The following is a 14,765-nucleotide window of genomic DNA, read 5'->3' on the forward strand; positions in this document are numbered from 1 at the left end:
AAAACACTGGGTAATCTTAGCACAGTAGGGATTGCTGTACGGAACAGGAGATGAACTGCTGCTCAGATACTGTGATGATGTGGCTCTGTAAGAACCTAAATAGATAGCTACAAAGGGCTTTTGCTTAAGTCATCTTCCTTCTCATGCTGCTCAAAGCCACTAATTGTACTTTAAGGCCCTTCTATCCCTTTGCTTAGTTTCAACTCTCCCCCGCTTTAAATGTTTCCTGCATGTTTCCCTGTATGGGATGCTGTCAGGGAAGATTTTTTCCTCAAATTAAGATTCTTATTTTTTTAAATAAGGTTTTACCAAAGCTAAGACCAAGAGAAATATTCCCATGGGTGAGGGGTGTTAGAAAAATCACTGTTGTTTTTTATAAAGCCATTAAATCTCTGTTGTGTTTGTCACCCAGACATTGCAGTCTTATGTTAGTGGGTAAGACCCTGAAAGTGAAATTAACTAGATAATACCTGCCCATGTAAGTGAAACAGACTCAAGTCTTTCCTCATTGTGGGAGCTGAGAGAAAGGGAAGAGAAGTAAACTAAAAATGGGTGGGATCTTCAGAAGTGTGTCTGACTTAAAAGCACTGCAAGTAAGGGGATGAATGCTCCTAAATCACTCAGGTGGTTTTGGAGCTGCCCCATATGAATAGAGAGGAATATATCCAGATTTTTAAAAAATCTTTTCTGTTTAATAACTAATGTTTGAAGCATAGTACAGGATTTAAAAAAAAATAAACATATGGTCAGATTCCAGCCAGCTCACTGATCACCTTCCATTCTGCTGCACGCTCTGGAAGCTAGACACAATAGAGGATCGGGCCCATGACATTTAGTTTGACAATAACCCTACAGTGTTTCTGATTTGTTCATGGCTATTCAATGCTGCAGCAGAATCAAGGAGGCAGGGAATAATCCCATGCTGATTTGCAGACTTTTTTCTTGGATCATTTGACTGGTACTCTGTTGAGCCAAGGCTATTTAGGCTGGCCAGGATTAAGCTGATTTGCTGACTTATGCTGATAATTAGAGGCAAGTTTAGCAATCCTGACCTTCGATCTTGGTTGAACAAGATCCCAGAACAGGGCGTGTTGGCCATTTCAAAACGCAGGGACACCTTGGTTAACAATTTTTCTTCTTCCATTTTTGGCAACAGATTGTGGACGTTGGGAGTTTCTGTGTCCCCAGCCTATTCAGTCATTTAGGGTTTTTGTTGAGATTGACAACAAAAATGCTAATTAAGATGGTTTTATGATATGGACACTTTGATCTTGACAGAAGTTACCCATCTCTCTCCCTTCCCCCTCCCAATTGTTTCACATAGGGAAGTAAGCACTCATCCAATGGTAACCAATAACTTCTGGTTACGTCTGACCTGGGCTGGATTTGAACAGGTAAAGTAGAAGTAAAAGACTTGGTATCTAATTACAAAATCTCCTAAAGGCTTAAAAGTTTTATGGCCTAACAACCTTGACAGTCTCCTTTTTAATGGCATTGTTGTAGAGGAGAAATTCTAAATGGGCTTCTTGTAAACTCCAGTTGGAGGACATCAATAAATATAGTGGCATTTAAAGATTTAATGGACCGTATACTTTAGTTTCCAAGATCAAGGAATGCCTGTGTGTTCTCTTCTTCTCACTTTGCAGCTTCAAAGGCAGGATCTGTTTGTTGCCAAATGAGAGGCTGAGTGTGAAATAAATATCAGCAAATTGCAGCACTTCACTGTTTACAGAAGTTGGTGGGAGAAAAGTTCTGGAGGTTTAAAAAAACAGGCAGATATAAATACAAAATAATCACATATACTTAAATGTCCCAAAGGAACAATTTTTAAACACTTGTTAGGACTTCCAAAGGAGCAGAGCCCGATCTTGTAACTTGTTTGTTTCTCTTGACAGCGTCCTTCAAGAGAAACAAAGCTTTTCAATGTACTTGTCATCAGTTGCTTTTGTTGTTGCTGATGTAAATAATTAGCTGCGTCTTCTGTATTCCAGAGTGAGAACATCGCGCCCTGTGATTGCAGACGGGCAATCATCTCTGGATTTGATGGCTCTGCAGGTACTGTTGTCTGAACGCATATTTCCCCTGAAAAGAAGTGATCTGATTCACAACATGTATGCTGGATGGAACGAGAAACCTAACCAAAATGTTTGGACTGTTCCCTTCCCATTTCAGCATCTGCAGAATTATGTGGTGGCTGCCAGCTGAAAATTATGTAAGATCGATGTAGTAACGGGCTTTCACAAATGACTGACCCCTGAACAAACCTCCCATAAAGCAAAATCCTGTTAACTGTTTAATGCGGTGCTCGCAGCCTGCTTTTTATGTTGTCTAACGTGAGGCCACTATGAACAGATTGTACGTTGCCCAACAGAGCTGGGATTAATGGTAAACAATGTTTGTCAGCCGCTTTCAATCATTTTAGAATGAAGCCAGTGCCAAAAATACTGAACTGTGAAGCTGAGTTTATGGAAAAGTTTGCTTATCTCACAGAGGCACGGGATGTTCTTTTGGCTGAAGCAGAGGACTGGAAGTTGGGAAGGCAGATTTCTATCCCAGGCTCTGCAATGTACTTGCTGTGAAATTGCGGACGAGTCACTCAGCCTTCCTATGCCTCCCATCTCCCACCTGGAAATCAGGGTTAATGTCAAATACTGACTTCCACAGCGGATGCTGTGAGGCTTCGTGGGTCAATTGCTGTAAAGTGCCTTGAGAGCCTCCTGTGGAAAACACTCTATACGGAAATGCGGAGCAGCGCTGTTCTAGAACACGAATCCTGCATTCCAGCCTTCCTTTCTTCAGCCTGGCGCCCTTCCCTGCGGTCAGAAGGGCGGTGGTTCCACCGTCAGACCTTGGCAGGATTTGCCCAGGCTCGGGCTCAAGCGGTGTTTGCTGAATACAAGCTCTGTTTTTAAATGGGTTCTGGCTCCGACAGCGTCAGCGTGTGTTTGGCCAGTGGAGATGAGGCTGAACCGGAGTTTGTGAGCTGTGCTGCAGTAAGATAGACCACAGTCATTGTAAGAGAGAAAATAGGTCATGTGGTATGACACTGGGACTCAGGAGATCTGGGTTCAATTCTTGGCTCTGCCAAAGACACCCTGGGTGGCCTTGGGCAAATCATTAGATCCCTCTGGTCCTGAGTCAGCAAGTTACGTAAGCACATGCCTAACTTAACCATGTGAGTAGTCCCATTGATGTCAGTTTCCATTGCTTATGTAGCTGGCTGAACCAGGGCCGGTGTGCCTCAGTTTCCCACTGTAAAATGGGGATAATAATGCTTCTCTTCTCTGACTCTGTCTTTTCTGTTTAGATTGTAAACTCCTTGGGGCAGGGACTGGCTCTGTTGTGCAGTTCCCAGTGCAATGGGGCCCTGGTCTCAGTTGGGGCTTCTGGGTGTTTCTCTAGTAATGATAATTTGTAAGCCAGGCTTCAGCTCCTCCACGCTGACTGGCTGAGCTGTGTTTAAACTGAATTTGTCTGAGGAGATTTAAAAGCAAGTTCAGCAAACCTGGTTCCTGGTGTAGAATGGCCTGGCCAGAACTGCAAAGGAGTTTGCCTCTTAGTTGTGGGGAACAATTAGTATCTCCATTAACACCCAAGTGACGTTAGAACTGTGACCTGAGCCTTCATACAGACTGTCCGGCATCTGTGTACATTTCAGCCAAACCCTGTGCAGTCCATGTAACTGTGATGCATCCAATACCTCTGTATCTGCCCCTCTGTGTTCCGATGAACCACAAACCTACTTATCCCTTTTGCTTCCTGGCCAGGTACTGCCATTATAACCGAGCAAAAAGCAGCTATGTGGACGGATGGACGCTACTTCCTGCAGGCAGCACAGCAAATGGATAGCAACTGGACACTCATGAAAATGGGTGGGTGGCCGCCCAAGATATTGCTCCACTAATATATAGAGAACTAAATAGCAGGGTATGGGAGTGCTCTATGCACTCAGGTTAATTGACTGCCAGGGCATGGGAATGAACTAAGATCACTATAGTGCCTTTTAAAAGGAAAACCAAAAAGGAATAGGAGGATCGGCATCTGCACAAGATGCTGCTGCTTTAAGATACGTCAGGGCACTTGCGTTTGAGTGTGACTTATATGTTAGTGTGTGCTGTAATTTAAGGGTCTGTGTGAAACCTCTTCTGCATGGTTTTTTCTTTGCTCTTGGAACTACATTTTACTCCTTTTCCACATCCAGGTCTGAAGGATACGCCAACTCAGGAGGACTGGCTAGTGAGTGTGCTCCCAGAGGGCTCAAAAGTTGGAGTGGACCCTTTCATTATTCCAGCTGGTTAGTTTATTTAATGCTTTGCAGGTTGGGTGATGAGATTCTGCCTACCCAAATTGCCCACGCTGTTTCAAATGGGCTTTCCATGTTACAGCCTATTACTGCTACACGGCTAAGAGAGTTCCTCTTTAGCTCAAGTATTAGAGTCCTGTGCTTTTGGTGCTGTAGATCTCTGGTTCATTTCCCACTGGTGACTGTGATACCTCTTTCGGTGTGTCAGTACGGCTTGTTACATCTGGATGTTGCTTTTTTTCTTCTTCTCCTTCCCATCTTTGAGACCAAGTGGAAAGGGGCAGGGGTGGAGAAGAAAGCTTAGACTTTGCCAGCATCCCCAGCACAGAGGGAATTCCTGTGTTTCAGACATTTGTGGCCAGTGCTCTTAGCTCTCTCCCCTTTGGCAGATCAATGGAAGAGGATGTCTAAAGCACTGAAAAGTGCTGGCCATGTTCTTGTGCCAGTCAAAGAGAACCTGATCGATGCAATCTGGGTAGATCGCCCCCAGCGACCCTGCAAACCTCTAATGACCCTGGACCTGAGTTACACAGGTTAGTGGGATCCGGTCCTGAATTGAGTGGATTCATTTTCATGCCTCTCTTCTTTCTTCCTTTCCCTTACATAGTGACAGGAGAAATATAACTGCAGCCCAGCATTATGTGCTGTTTGATTAAATTAAGGATCTAATTAGCCTCTGCTTATTCTCTTCAATGATTTTTTTGTTTTGGAAACCAGATATAAGCATTGATTGTGCCTAGATACTACAGTGATGGGTTTGTAATAAATACACAGATGTATGTTCCTGGAAAAAGGAGAAAAAGCTTGAAGCTGGTGGTGTATGTCATAAAGGAGCAGTAAGGAAGACCAGCCAGAGATTGCATGTTTGGCTTCAAGGAAATTCTAGCCTCATTATATTAGGGCTTCATGGCTGTACGTCTCTGCTGTTAGTCACTAAATTAGGCTGTGATAGCAATTGCAACTAAAGAATCAAACCCATCCACAATCAGCAAATGTATTGTATTTCACAGGGATTGGCTGGAAAGAGAAGATTGCAGCTCTGCGTGCAAAAATGGTTGAGAGAAAAGTCCTCTGGTTTGTGGTTACAGCCCTGGATGAGGTAGCTTGTAAGTATCCTGGCTGGGTGGGTTGTCAGATCTCCCTGTCAGTACAACAGAGCTTTCTCTCGTGGCTGGGAAATGGGAAATCTACCCCATGCCAAGAGGCACGTGGTACACCCGAGGGGTTTATTATAAGTCGATTAACTTGTATCAGAAGCAGCTATGGGACAGGGTCAGGAGCAGTCTCCATTCTTTACTAAGAGCCAGGTTTTGGTCTCATTTACACCTGTGTAAATCCAGAGCAATAGACCAGATTTAGGCCCAGTGTATACAACAAATCACCACACTTGAAAAACAGCGGAAGAGAAGGAAAAGGAAGGCGATGTATAAAACCGAGGCAGCTTGAGGAAAGAATTGACAGACGAAATGTTCTAGCATATAATATCCTTACACCCCCAGCTCCAGGAAGCTGAAGGTTGTTTTAAGCTGTGAAGCCTTGCCATCACTGTATGTGGCTCTGGGTACACAAATAGACACAACACCATTTCGTATGCAGCATTTGTGGTTTCTAAGCACGTACGTGTATGTGCTCGTGATTTCCACAAGCCTAGTTCTAGTTTTCATACTTATTAAAAGGAGCCCCCCGATCTCCTTTCCCCTACAGTCTGCTAACTCCCGTCGTAAAACAAGACTGCAATGGACCTCATCCTAGTCCCCACCTGTTCCCATTTGCACTGGACAGGCAGCCAAGGAGCTTAAACAACCCGCAGGGGAGTCTCCAAGTAGCAAAACCAATGTAGCCAGCTTTAAGCCCTCTGATTCTGGCCTCCTGCCCCAGCATAGTAGGCATTCCCAGGGTGGGTGCAGGTCAGGCGAGAGCTAATGGAATGGCCCCAGGGCGCTGTTGGTCTGGCTCAAGATAGATATTATCTGGGTTGCTCGAAACCTCAGAGTAGGTCCAGATGACCCATTGTTGACCATACCAGAGGTGCTGCATCAGTGGGGCTGCGCCTGTGTAGGAGAGCAGGCCAGGCTTGGGTGTGTGATTAGGATAGGCTGTAGAATCCGCATCACCTGCTCCAGAGTGTAAATGATCTTGACAAATTCCCAGCTTCAGTTTGGAAATCAGTAACTTGGCGCCAGCAACGTGGCATAGTCAGGGCCCTTTGTATTCACTCCGAGAATTGTGAAACCGAGCGCAGAGCTTCCCGTTTCACGAAAGGAATACATCCAATAGCAGCAAGCGGGGACTCTTCTCTGGCGAGACCTGCATTAGCAGAGATGGCGGCCTTCTGTCCTTATCTGTACAGACACCAAGGCGTGCACGCCACTTTACAGACACAATGCTCGTTCCCGGCTCTCAGGTGGTTACAGTCTAAGTACACCTACGAGTGCAAGGGGTGACCATGAACAAAGGGCTGAGGAGGGGCTAAGGACAGCGAGAGAGATGCTTATTGCTAGGTGTACATCTGGTGCCCCTTTCCTTTACTATAGAAGGAAAAACCCTTTCATCTTATATTTAGCCACTAGATGTTGCTCTATTAAAAGCTGAAAGGGCATCTGGAGGGAGGGTTGAAGAGGAGGCCACGGTATGGAGACCCTAATTTTGCTCAGCAGGCAGATTTCTACAGCCCCTTCCTGGAAGCCCCATATGGGTCTTTGTAGCTTGGGAGAAGCAGGGTCTTTCCCAGGAAGCGTGCACATACCCCGCGACTGTCTTGCCTGATGTCGCGTGGCCCAGTGGACCCAGCCCCAGACTGAGATGCCGGCACTGCAGGTCGCGCTTCCACCTCCGCCGGCTGGCTCGCCGCGTCACCGGGAGCCTCTCTTCCACCCGAACGTTTCCAAGAGTGAGTCCCTGGGTTTCGGGGGGCTCAGCTTGACCCCTGAAACCCGGCGCTCAGAGAGGCCCAGCGCCCGCCCCGCCGCTTGGTGTCCCCCTGAGTTGTGAGCGACCTGCGCGTTTGACAAGCAAGGCCGCGAGCCGAGGAGCCACAACCAAAGGCCGTTTTGTAATGTTTTGGCCTTAGCTTCTCTGTGCCTCCCTTCCCCCGGGGGTCCCATGGCTGACAGGGCTCTGTGAGAGCAAAGTACGAAAACTTGAGCACTCTGTGGAGAGCGAGGGGTGATCTGCTGTCCCGCTGCAGAGACTGGGAAAGTCACTGCCTTGCCATTCTGGCGTCCCCACGGCAGTCTAGCTACGGAGCCCGAGCCCGAAGAGATTTTTCTGGCGCCATTGAGTACTCACAGGTTTGGTGCCATCTTGTGGAGAAAGCAAATTACTGCCAGTAAAGCTCTGGGGAATTGCAACAGCTGGACTCTGGCTTAAAGCCCTTGTGTGAACCTGCTTTCGAGCCAACTGAGTTTGGTTTTGTTTTTCTTTTCTAATACTGTTGAATTTAAATGATGAAACAAGACTGTGATTCTGGGCTCTCTTTTCTTTCCTAGGGCTGTTGAACCTCCGAGGCTCAGACGTTGAATACAATCCAGTATTTTTTGCTTACGCTGTCATAGGAACCGACACAATCAGGTCTTTACCTTGCCCCTTCTTTATCGTTACCAAGTGTTGCACTGACTTTCCAGGCGTGTTTCCTGCCAGAGACTGGCTCTTGCGTTGTTTGTGTCCTTTTAAACTGCATGTACCTCGGCCATATTAATGTCCCTTCCTAGCATTTTGGTATTCCATGATAATCCATTTCTCTCCCCCCCGCTCTCATCATTGTAGTGGTGGAGTCAAGAGCTTTCGGTTCTGTTCCCAGCTCTGCTACTGTGTGACCTTGGGCAAGTCCTTTCACCTCTCCGTGCTTCAGTTTGCCCCTTTGTAAAACTGGGACCGTGTAAAATGCTTTGAGATCTTTGTACCAAAGGTGCTATACAGAGCTGCTGATGAATTTGCATCAGCAGTGGGGCAGACGCTGGAGAACTTTATCCATTGAGGGATTTTTGAGGGGTTAACTTAGCTGAAGATTCACTTCAAAACCACAAGTGACGGTTGCTGCTGTGCTCTGGGATTTTGGGGCTTTGGGTGCCAAAGATCCTTCTCTTTTTGTTTAGTGCAACAAGCTTTGGTAGGGTACAAGAATCGAGGCACATGAAGGTACTAGCCAAATGTGTGTGACCTAGTGGGTAGAACACAGGCCTGGGAGTTCTGTTCTCAGCTGTGTGATGACTAAGGGTAATATTTGTCATGGATATTTTTAGTAAAAGTCACGGACAGGTCACGGGCAATAAAGAAAAATTCACGGAAGCCGTGACCTGTCCCTGACTTTTACTAAAAATATCTAAGACAAAATGGGGATCTGCGGGTCCCCACCCCACCTGCAGCGGGGCAGCTGTGCAGTGGCTAGGAGCTCCGGAGGCCCCACCGGAGGTTGGGTGTTGGAGCTCCAGGGTCCCCTACCACCCATGGCTGGGAGCTGCGGGGCTACCCGCCACCTGCAGCAGCTAGGGGATTGTGGGGTCCTCCTGCTGCATGCAGCTCAGGGGGTCCCCTACCACTTGCAGGGGACGGGAGCCGCGGGGTACACCCAGTGCCTGCAGCAGCTGGAGGGTTGCGGGGTACCCCTGCTGCCTGTGGCTCTGGGGGTCCCCTGTGAGGGATGGGAGCTGTGGGGTACCCCCACCACTTACAGCAACTTGGAGCTCTGGGGGCTGCCAGAGGTGGCAGGGGACCCTGCAGCTCCCGAGTACCACAGGCTGAAGTCGTGGAGGTGGTTGGAAGTCACGGATTCCGTGACTTCCGTGACCAAATTGTAGCCTTAGTGATGATATGCCCCCTTCTGTATAACTGAGGATAACTACCTCCCAGGGTGGTTGTGAGGCTTAATTTCAATGCAGGGTACAAAGTGCAGGGAGATCCTTGGATAAAATGGTCTGGATCAGTGCACAGTGTTGTTCTTAATAATATCCTCTCTCCTTTAAATGTGATTAGAACAGTGTGATTTCCACCCCTTCCCACTTCCATCAGGCGGAAACACAAGTCACACCCACGTGCTCTCTGCTGATACATTTCTGCAGGCTGTTTATCAGTGGCGACCGCATGGCAGACCCGTCCACGAGGGAACATCTGCTGCTTGATTCCGCCCTGGAGGCTGAGTTTAAAATCCAGGTGGTGCCGTACGAATCTGTCCTGACGGAGCTGCAGGCCATCTGTGTGGGTCTCTCCCCCAAGGAGAAAGTGTGGCTCAGTGATAAAGCCAGCTATGCCCTGACGGAGGCCGTCCCCAAGGTTGGTGTGTCCTGGCAGGGAAAAGGACTCCTCCTTCAAACCCAGTCCTGTGATGAGTGTTTTTAATTAGGGCACCTGCTCAGCTTCCCATCAGTGCTGGGTGCTGCAGGGTGGCTTTGACGAGAATGCCAGACTATCAGAGGGTTGTTTAATGGGGGAGTAGCTGTCCTCAGGGCAAACATTCCAGCTTGTTAAGCCGATTTACGCTAAGAATTCTCAGATTCAGGGTAAGACAAGAACAGGGGAGGCAGAGGGTTGGGGAGATATGTGTAAACTAGGGTCACTGCGCATGGATCTTGAGCATGTCCCATGCATGGCATAGATTAAATACACCCAATTGTTCAGGTGTAGATAGAACCCGGGGGGTGGGGAGGGCTGTGCTTGGTGGGAGGATCTGAAGATGGCTCCCCTTATTTGTTTCAGTGGCTTGTGGTAGAGGGGCAAAAAGCAGATAGTCAGGAGATGCAAGAGCCAAGGTAGACCACATTTGTGTCCACTCGGCAAGGAATATTATGAGGACGCAGATTGCATGAAATGGCTGCTTATCCCTGTGATGGGTTAGCATGACTGCACAGGGACACTGTTGATATCAGAATTGTTTTGTTTCCTTTGTACTTGATACACCTCAGTATTGTGCTTGTAAATGTGTTTTCTGGGACTCCTTAAGAAGGCCCTATCCCACACTGCCCACTGTTCTGATACAGAGTATAACAGTCCTTTCTAAACAGGAAGCACTTATTCAAAGCAAACATACCTAAAATATGCTCTAGAGATTATTTTTGGGAAGTTCTATAGACTGTGTTATACAGGAGGTCAGACTAGATGATCACAGTGGTTCCTTCTGGCCTTGGAATCTATGAAAAAAAGCTATAACTACAGACAAATTAACAGGCTTCCACACATCTTGAGTTCCAGCTGTGTCTCCCTTGTTCACCAGAGTCTGTGCACACTCTGGAGCTCCACCACAGAGAGACATCTAATGGCTAAATAATACACTGCAAGTAAACATTACACTCGGCACTGTTGTTGAGAGCAAGGACTTTTGGGCAATTTCCAAATCTGAATGTGCCACGTGGGATGGGGTTAGGAGGACCAGATGTATTAATGCAGTCACAATGGTTCTGGCTTCTTGTTCGCAGAGGAGAAGTGGTTGCACTCTGCCCCAGTTCAGCTGGACCTCAGCTGAAGGACCTTGTCACAGATGTCATAACCAACCAGTACAAAGAGTGGATGTAAAAAGCTCGGGAGAACACATGAATCAGGGATAGAATGGGATGTGTTTTGTAGCTTTACCCGGTTGGATTAATTACAGTAAGGGACCTTTGGGGCCTAAGCTACTGGGTGAAGATTTAAAGAAGAGTAATTTTCATGATGGTGACAGATACCAATATAGGACATCTAGGACCTGGATCTTCAGAGAGGCTGAGCACCTACATTTCCACAGAACTAGGGCAGCTTCTTCCACTCCACCCTTTGGAGGTGTTTCAAACCTGTCAGAGGGTACTTCAGTCCTCTACAGGCCCAAGAAATCCTTGGTCCCCTTTCCTGAGTCTGCAAGCAAGGGTGCCTATGGGGAAGGGCAATTTGCCATGTAGGCTCTTGCCCATCAGTACTAGAAGACACCCGCAGCTCACTGCACATAGGCCACCAAACAGCCACTAATGGCAACAGTGAGGAGCCATTATGGATTTGTGCTCGTGACCAAGAGTGGAAAAGTCTCCATTGCCATCCCATCCCAGCCTTTGCGTTCCTTTAAAACGACCGTTCTCATGCTGTCCCTTATTAAGGCTGTCACTGGGGCAGGCTGTGGCCCTGTCCACGTCAGATTAAGAGGTGCTAGAATAATCAGCTGGGTGGAAGGGTCACTCGTGGAGGGCCTGGGTGAAACCTGGGGTGGGGTTTTTCGGAAGTGCTCGGTGCTGGCCTCTCTCTGCTCCCATTGAAGTCAATGGTAAAACTCCCCTTGTTTCCCAGCACTTCAGAACAGGCTTGGGACACAGCAGCAGAGTGGTCAGGGAAGCTGTCGCTGTTGTGTGGCTAGAGAGGTGCTCAGAATCACTGAGGTGGGCCCTACGCTGGGCATCGTTCACCAGCATAATCACTTGATTTTAAGTGTAGTCGTCTAGGTCCTAGCCACCCCCTTCCTGTAACTAATCCCACGGGATAATCTACAAGGCAGCTCTACACTGACCACTGTGTCGCTGAGCCGTTGTGCTCAACAACTACCATTTTGGGTGGAGGTCATTTTTAATCCTTGTCCTGCTGTGAGTAGTTCCTAGTGACTCTAAAGGGACTACTCAGTGTAATGAGCATTTGCAGGGTAGGGCTTAAAGTTGCAGTTTGGCTGAGAGACCAGGGTTGAAGGCCCTTTTCCTGCAAAAAGTGCCATGGGATTTTTAAGAACGGCCTAGGTTTTATGTCTTCCGAAAGAAACCTCTCCAGCTGCAAAGGTCGTTTATATATCCCCCTGTTGTCTATTTAGTTATATAGACAAGCTAATATCTGCCCTGTTCAACATGCCAGTTACCGTGGCCAAGAGAACAGGTATTGTGTATTATTTTTTCTCTAACAATGACGTTTGATTATGTATGTTGGCTGCCTCTCTGCTCCTTGTGCATTAGGACAGATGGGGAGATTGTAAAGCTTTATCATTTACACAGCAACAAATCTCTTCGATATATGATGGAGCTCTTTGTATCTTTCTGCCAACTCTTAAAAAACATGTGTGCTTTGCCTGATACAAAAACAAATCATCGGGATGTAGAACATGTGTAACCCAGATAAATCTCTCTGCCTCTTTCCTTAGTGAAACCTGGCCTCCCGACAGCATCAGATGCATTGTTCTGTGCCTGTTGCTGCTGCCCTGAAAAACTGCTGCAAAGTACTAAAACTCACTCCAACACCTCGTCTTAGAATAATTGGGGCTATTCATTTTGGGCATGAGAAGCAAGGGGTCAACTCTTCATCTGGGGCAAACCAGGGTAGCTCTGTTGACTTCAGTGAAAATATCTTCTGCCAAATAGGGAAGCAGAACCTCAGCGTGGATAAATTGAAATAGCTCAGTTGAAATCTGTAGCAGGGTGCCATCCCAGAGCACCTCCCCAGGGCCTGGCATGGCCCTGCAGGCAACTTGCCTTCAGTTTCCCCCTTTAGTTCTTTGCAGTGACTGAGACTCAGGCCACGGTATGCAGGCCTTTTCGTGGGGTCTTCATTCCTTCTCTTCCAAATACAGAGACTTTAACCCCTTTGGGCCCATCCCTCTTCTCCTTTGGTCAGGAGTCCCATAGCCCTCCTCCTGGGGCCTGGGTGATTGTTCAGGCAGGCTTCTCCTCCTGGGCTGAGGAGTCCCACAGCATCCCTTCTCAGGGCTGTTCTTATTCCAGTCAGCTGCAGCCTTAAACCAGCTGGCCCCTTTTTTACTTAGCTCTTTTTCTCACTGGGTTGGAAGCGGTCAGTAGGCAGCACTGGTTCCCCTGCCGGTGTCTCCCCTGTTATCAGAGAGGAGGCGGCATATATAAGCTGCCCTCCTTCCCAGGGCTCGTCCTGGTTGGCTGGGAGAGAGGGGATCCTTGCCCCACCCTGCACTACAAGGGTCCTGGTCCCTTAAAGAAACAGTATCCTGGGTTTTCGCCTAGCATTAGCTGTTCCCGTAGGACAAACCACCTCTCTCCTCTGCCTCTGCCCTTCCATAGGCCTTTGTCCACTCCAAAATCCCAGGAACCTTAAAGGGACATGCCTTGGAACAGGGGTTGGCTGAACCCTAATCTGTACTACACTTAAAGGGGACAGCCCCCTGTTGGAAAGGCAGTGCAGTTATGGTCCTTTATACAGCTCAGGCTCTGGCCCGTAATAAGTAATTTAGGATGATTATTATTGATTATTAACTTACATTATCTTAGCGCCTAGAGGCCTCAGCTGAGATCAGGTGCAGCGCAAAGGTATAGTGAGAGACAGCCCCTGCCCTGAAGAGCGTACGGGCAAAGAGTGGGAAGGGGAAAAAGAGTTAAGTGACTTGCTCAAGGTCAGTCTTCAGGTGTCTGGCAGAACTGGCCATAGAAACCAGGCCTCCTGAGTCCCAGTCCTATATGACTTATATCAGCCGAACGTCCAAGCAAGGGTACGGTAAAGCTCACTTGTGCACTGTGTAGATTTATCCCGCTCCTCTATCAAAGCCACATATTGCTGGTGTAGGCCAGAGTCCAACATAGTATATAACAAAGACCCTGCAAACCCTGTATTGATTTGCTTGCAAACGTGCATAAATATACTTTTATAGGAAGATAAATATACCCTGACGACATATCTAAAAATGTCAGCTGATGTACTGCATAGATTGGAGACTCTTCTGACTGATAAATGTAATTTCAGAGGAGCATTCGGCACTTTATTTCCTCAGAATGCAGCAGTCGTTCTCCTGCTACTGTAAAGTGTTCGGAAATGGTAAATCATCTAGTGGTCAGAGCAGAGGACTGGGAGTCAGGAGACCTGGGTTTTATTCTTAGCTCTGCTACTGGTTTGCTGTGAGACTTCAGGCAAGTCAGAATTTTTTAAAGGCTCCATTAGTCCCGGGTGCCCAGCTAGACTCTTATTTTCTACTATGTCCAAGCATAGATCTGACACAGTGGATACTGGCAGTGGGAGGGAACTGGTTGTGGATCCCTGATTCAGAGCCATCTGGCCCTGGCACAAGTGAGATCTGCAGAGGGGCCGTCTTTACTTGGCATCGGTGTAAAGTCCCTTGGGGTCGTTGTGCCAGTGGAGGATTGATCAAAACAGAGCTCTCCTCTGCCACACCACCTCTGGGGTTGCCAACCCTACAGGACTGTCCTACCGTCTCCAGGTATCAAAGATTAATCTTGAGTTAAACATGATGTTGCGATGAAATCTCCAGGAATATGCCCAACCAAAATTGGCAACCCTAACCCCCTCTCTCTTCTAGTCTCCCTCAGCATGCCTTCCCCTTCCCTTTCTCTGAGGATGGGTGGCGGCTGGGCTAGGAGGTGATGGAGCCACCTCCATCAGTCTTATGCCAGTGGAAAGTTCTGCCCAAGGGGGATTCTCCAGTGGCCACCTCTGTCTGCTTTAAGGCCATTTTATGGCACATGACCAGAGAGTCGAACTCTTAGGGCCTGATTTTTAGGAAATGCAACTCACCATAGACTTCAGTTAGAGCAGCGAGTGCTCAGCCCCTCTG

General features: G+C 47.7%; 1 protein-coding gene across 3 annotated transcripts in view; it reads left to right on the plus strand.

The window, feature by feature from the left end:
* Positions 1 to 14,765, plus strand: part of XPNPEP1 (X-prolyl aminopeptidase 1) — a 45,683-nt gene that overhangs the window by 12,865 nt on the left and 18,053 nt on the right. For 2 of the 3 annotated variants that reach the window (XM_048857832.2, XM_048857833.2), the window contains exons 4-10: positions 1,992 to 2,055; positions 3,768 to 3,872; positions 4,202 to 4,294; positions 4,693 to 4,836; positions 5,314 to 5,409; positions 7,792 to 7,873; positions 9,361 to 9,571. In XM_048857832.2, the coding sequence (XP_048713789.2) occupies positions 1,992 to 2,055; positions 3,768 to 3,872; positions 4,202 to 4,294; positions 4,693 to 4,836; positions 5,314 to 5,409; positions 7,792 to 7,873; positions 9,361 to 9,571 (795 nt within the window). Of the gene's footprint in view, positions 1 to 1,324; positions 1,395 to 1,991; positions 2,056 to 3,767; positions 3,873 to 4,201; positions 4,295 to 4,692; positions 4,837 to 5,313; positions 5,410 to 7,791; positions 7,874 to 9,360; positions 9,572 to 14,765 lie in introns of all 3 variants that reach the window. The other variant, XM_048857831.2, reaches the window with a different exon arrangement.

Source organism: Caretta caretta, chromosome 7, assembly GCF_965140235.1.
Source record: "Caretta caretta isolate rCarCar2 chromosome 7, rCarCar1.hap1, whole genome shotgun sequence".
NCBI classification, from domain to species: Eukaryota; Metazoa; Chordata; order Testudines; family Cheloniidae; genus Caretta; species Caretta caretta.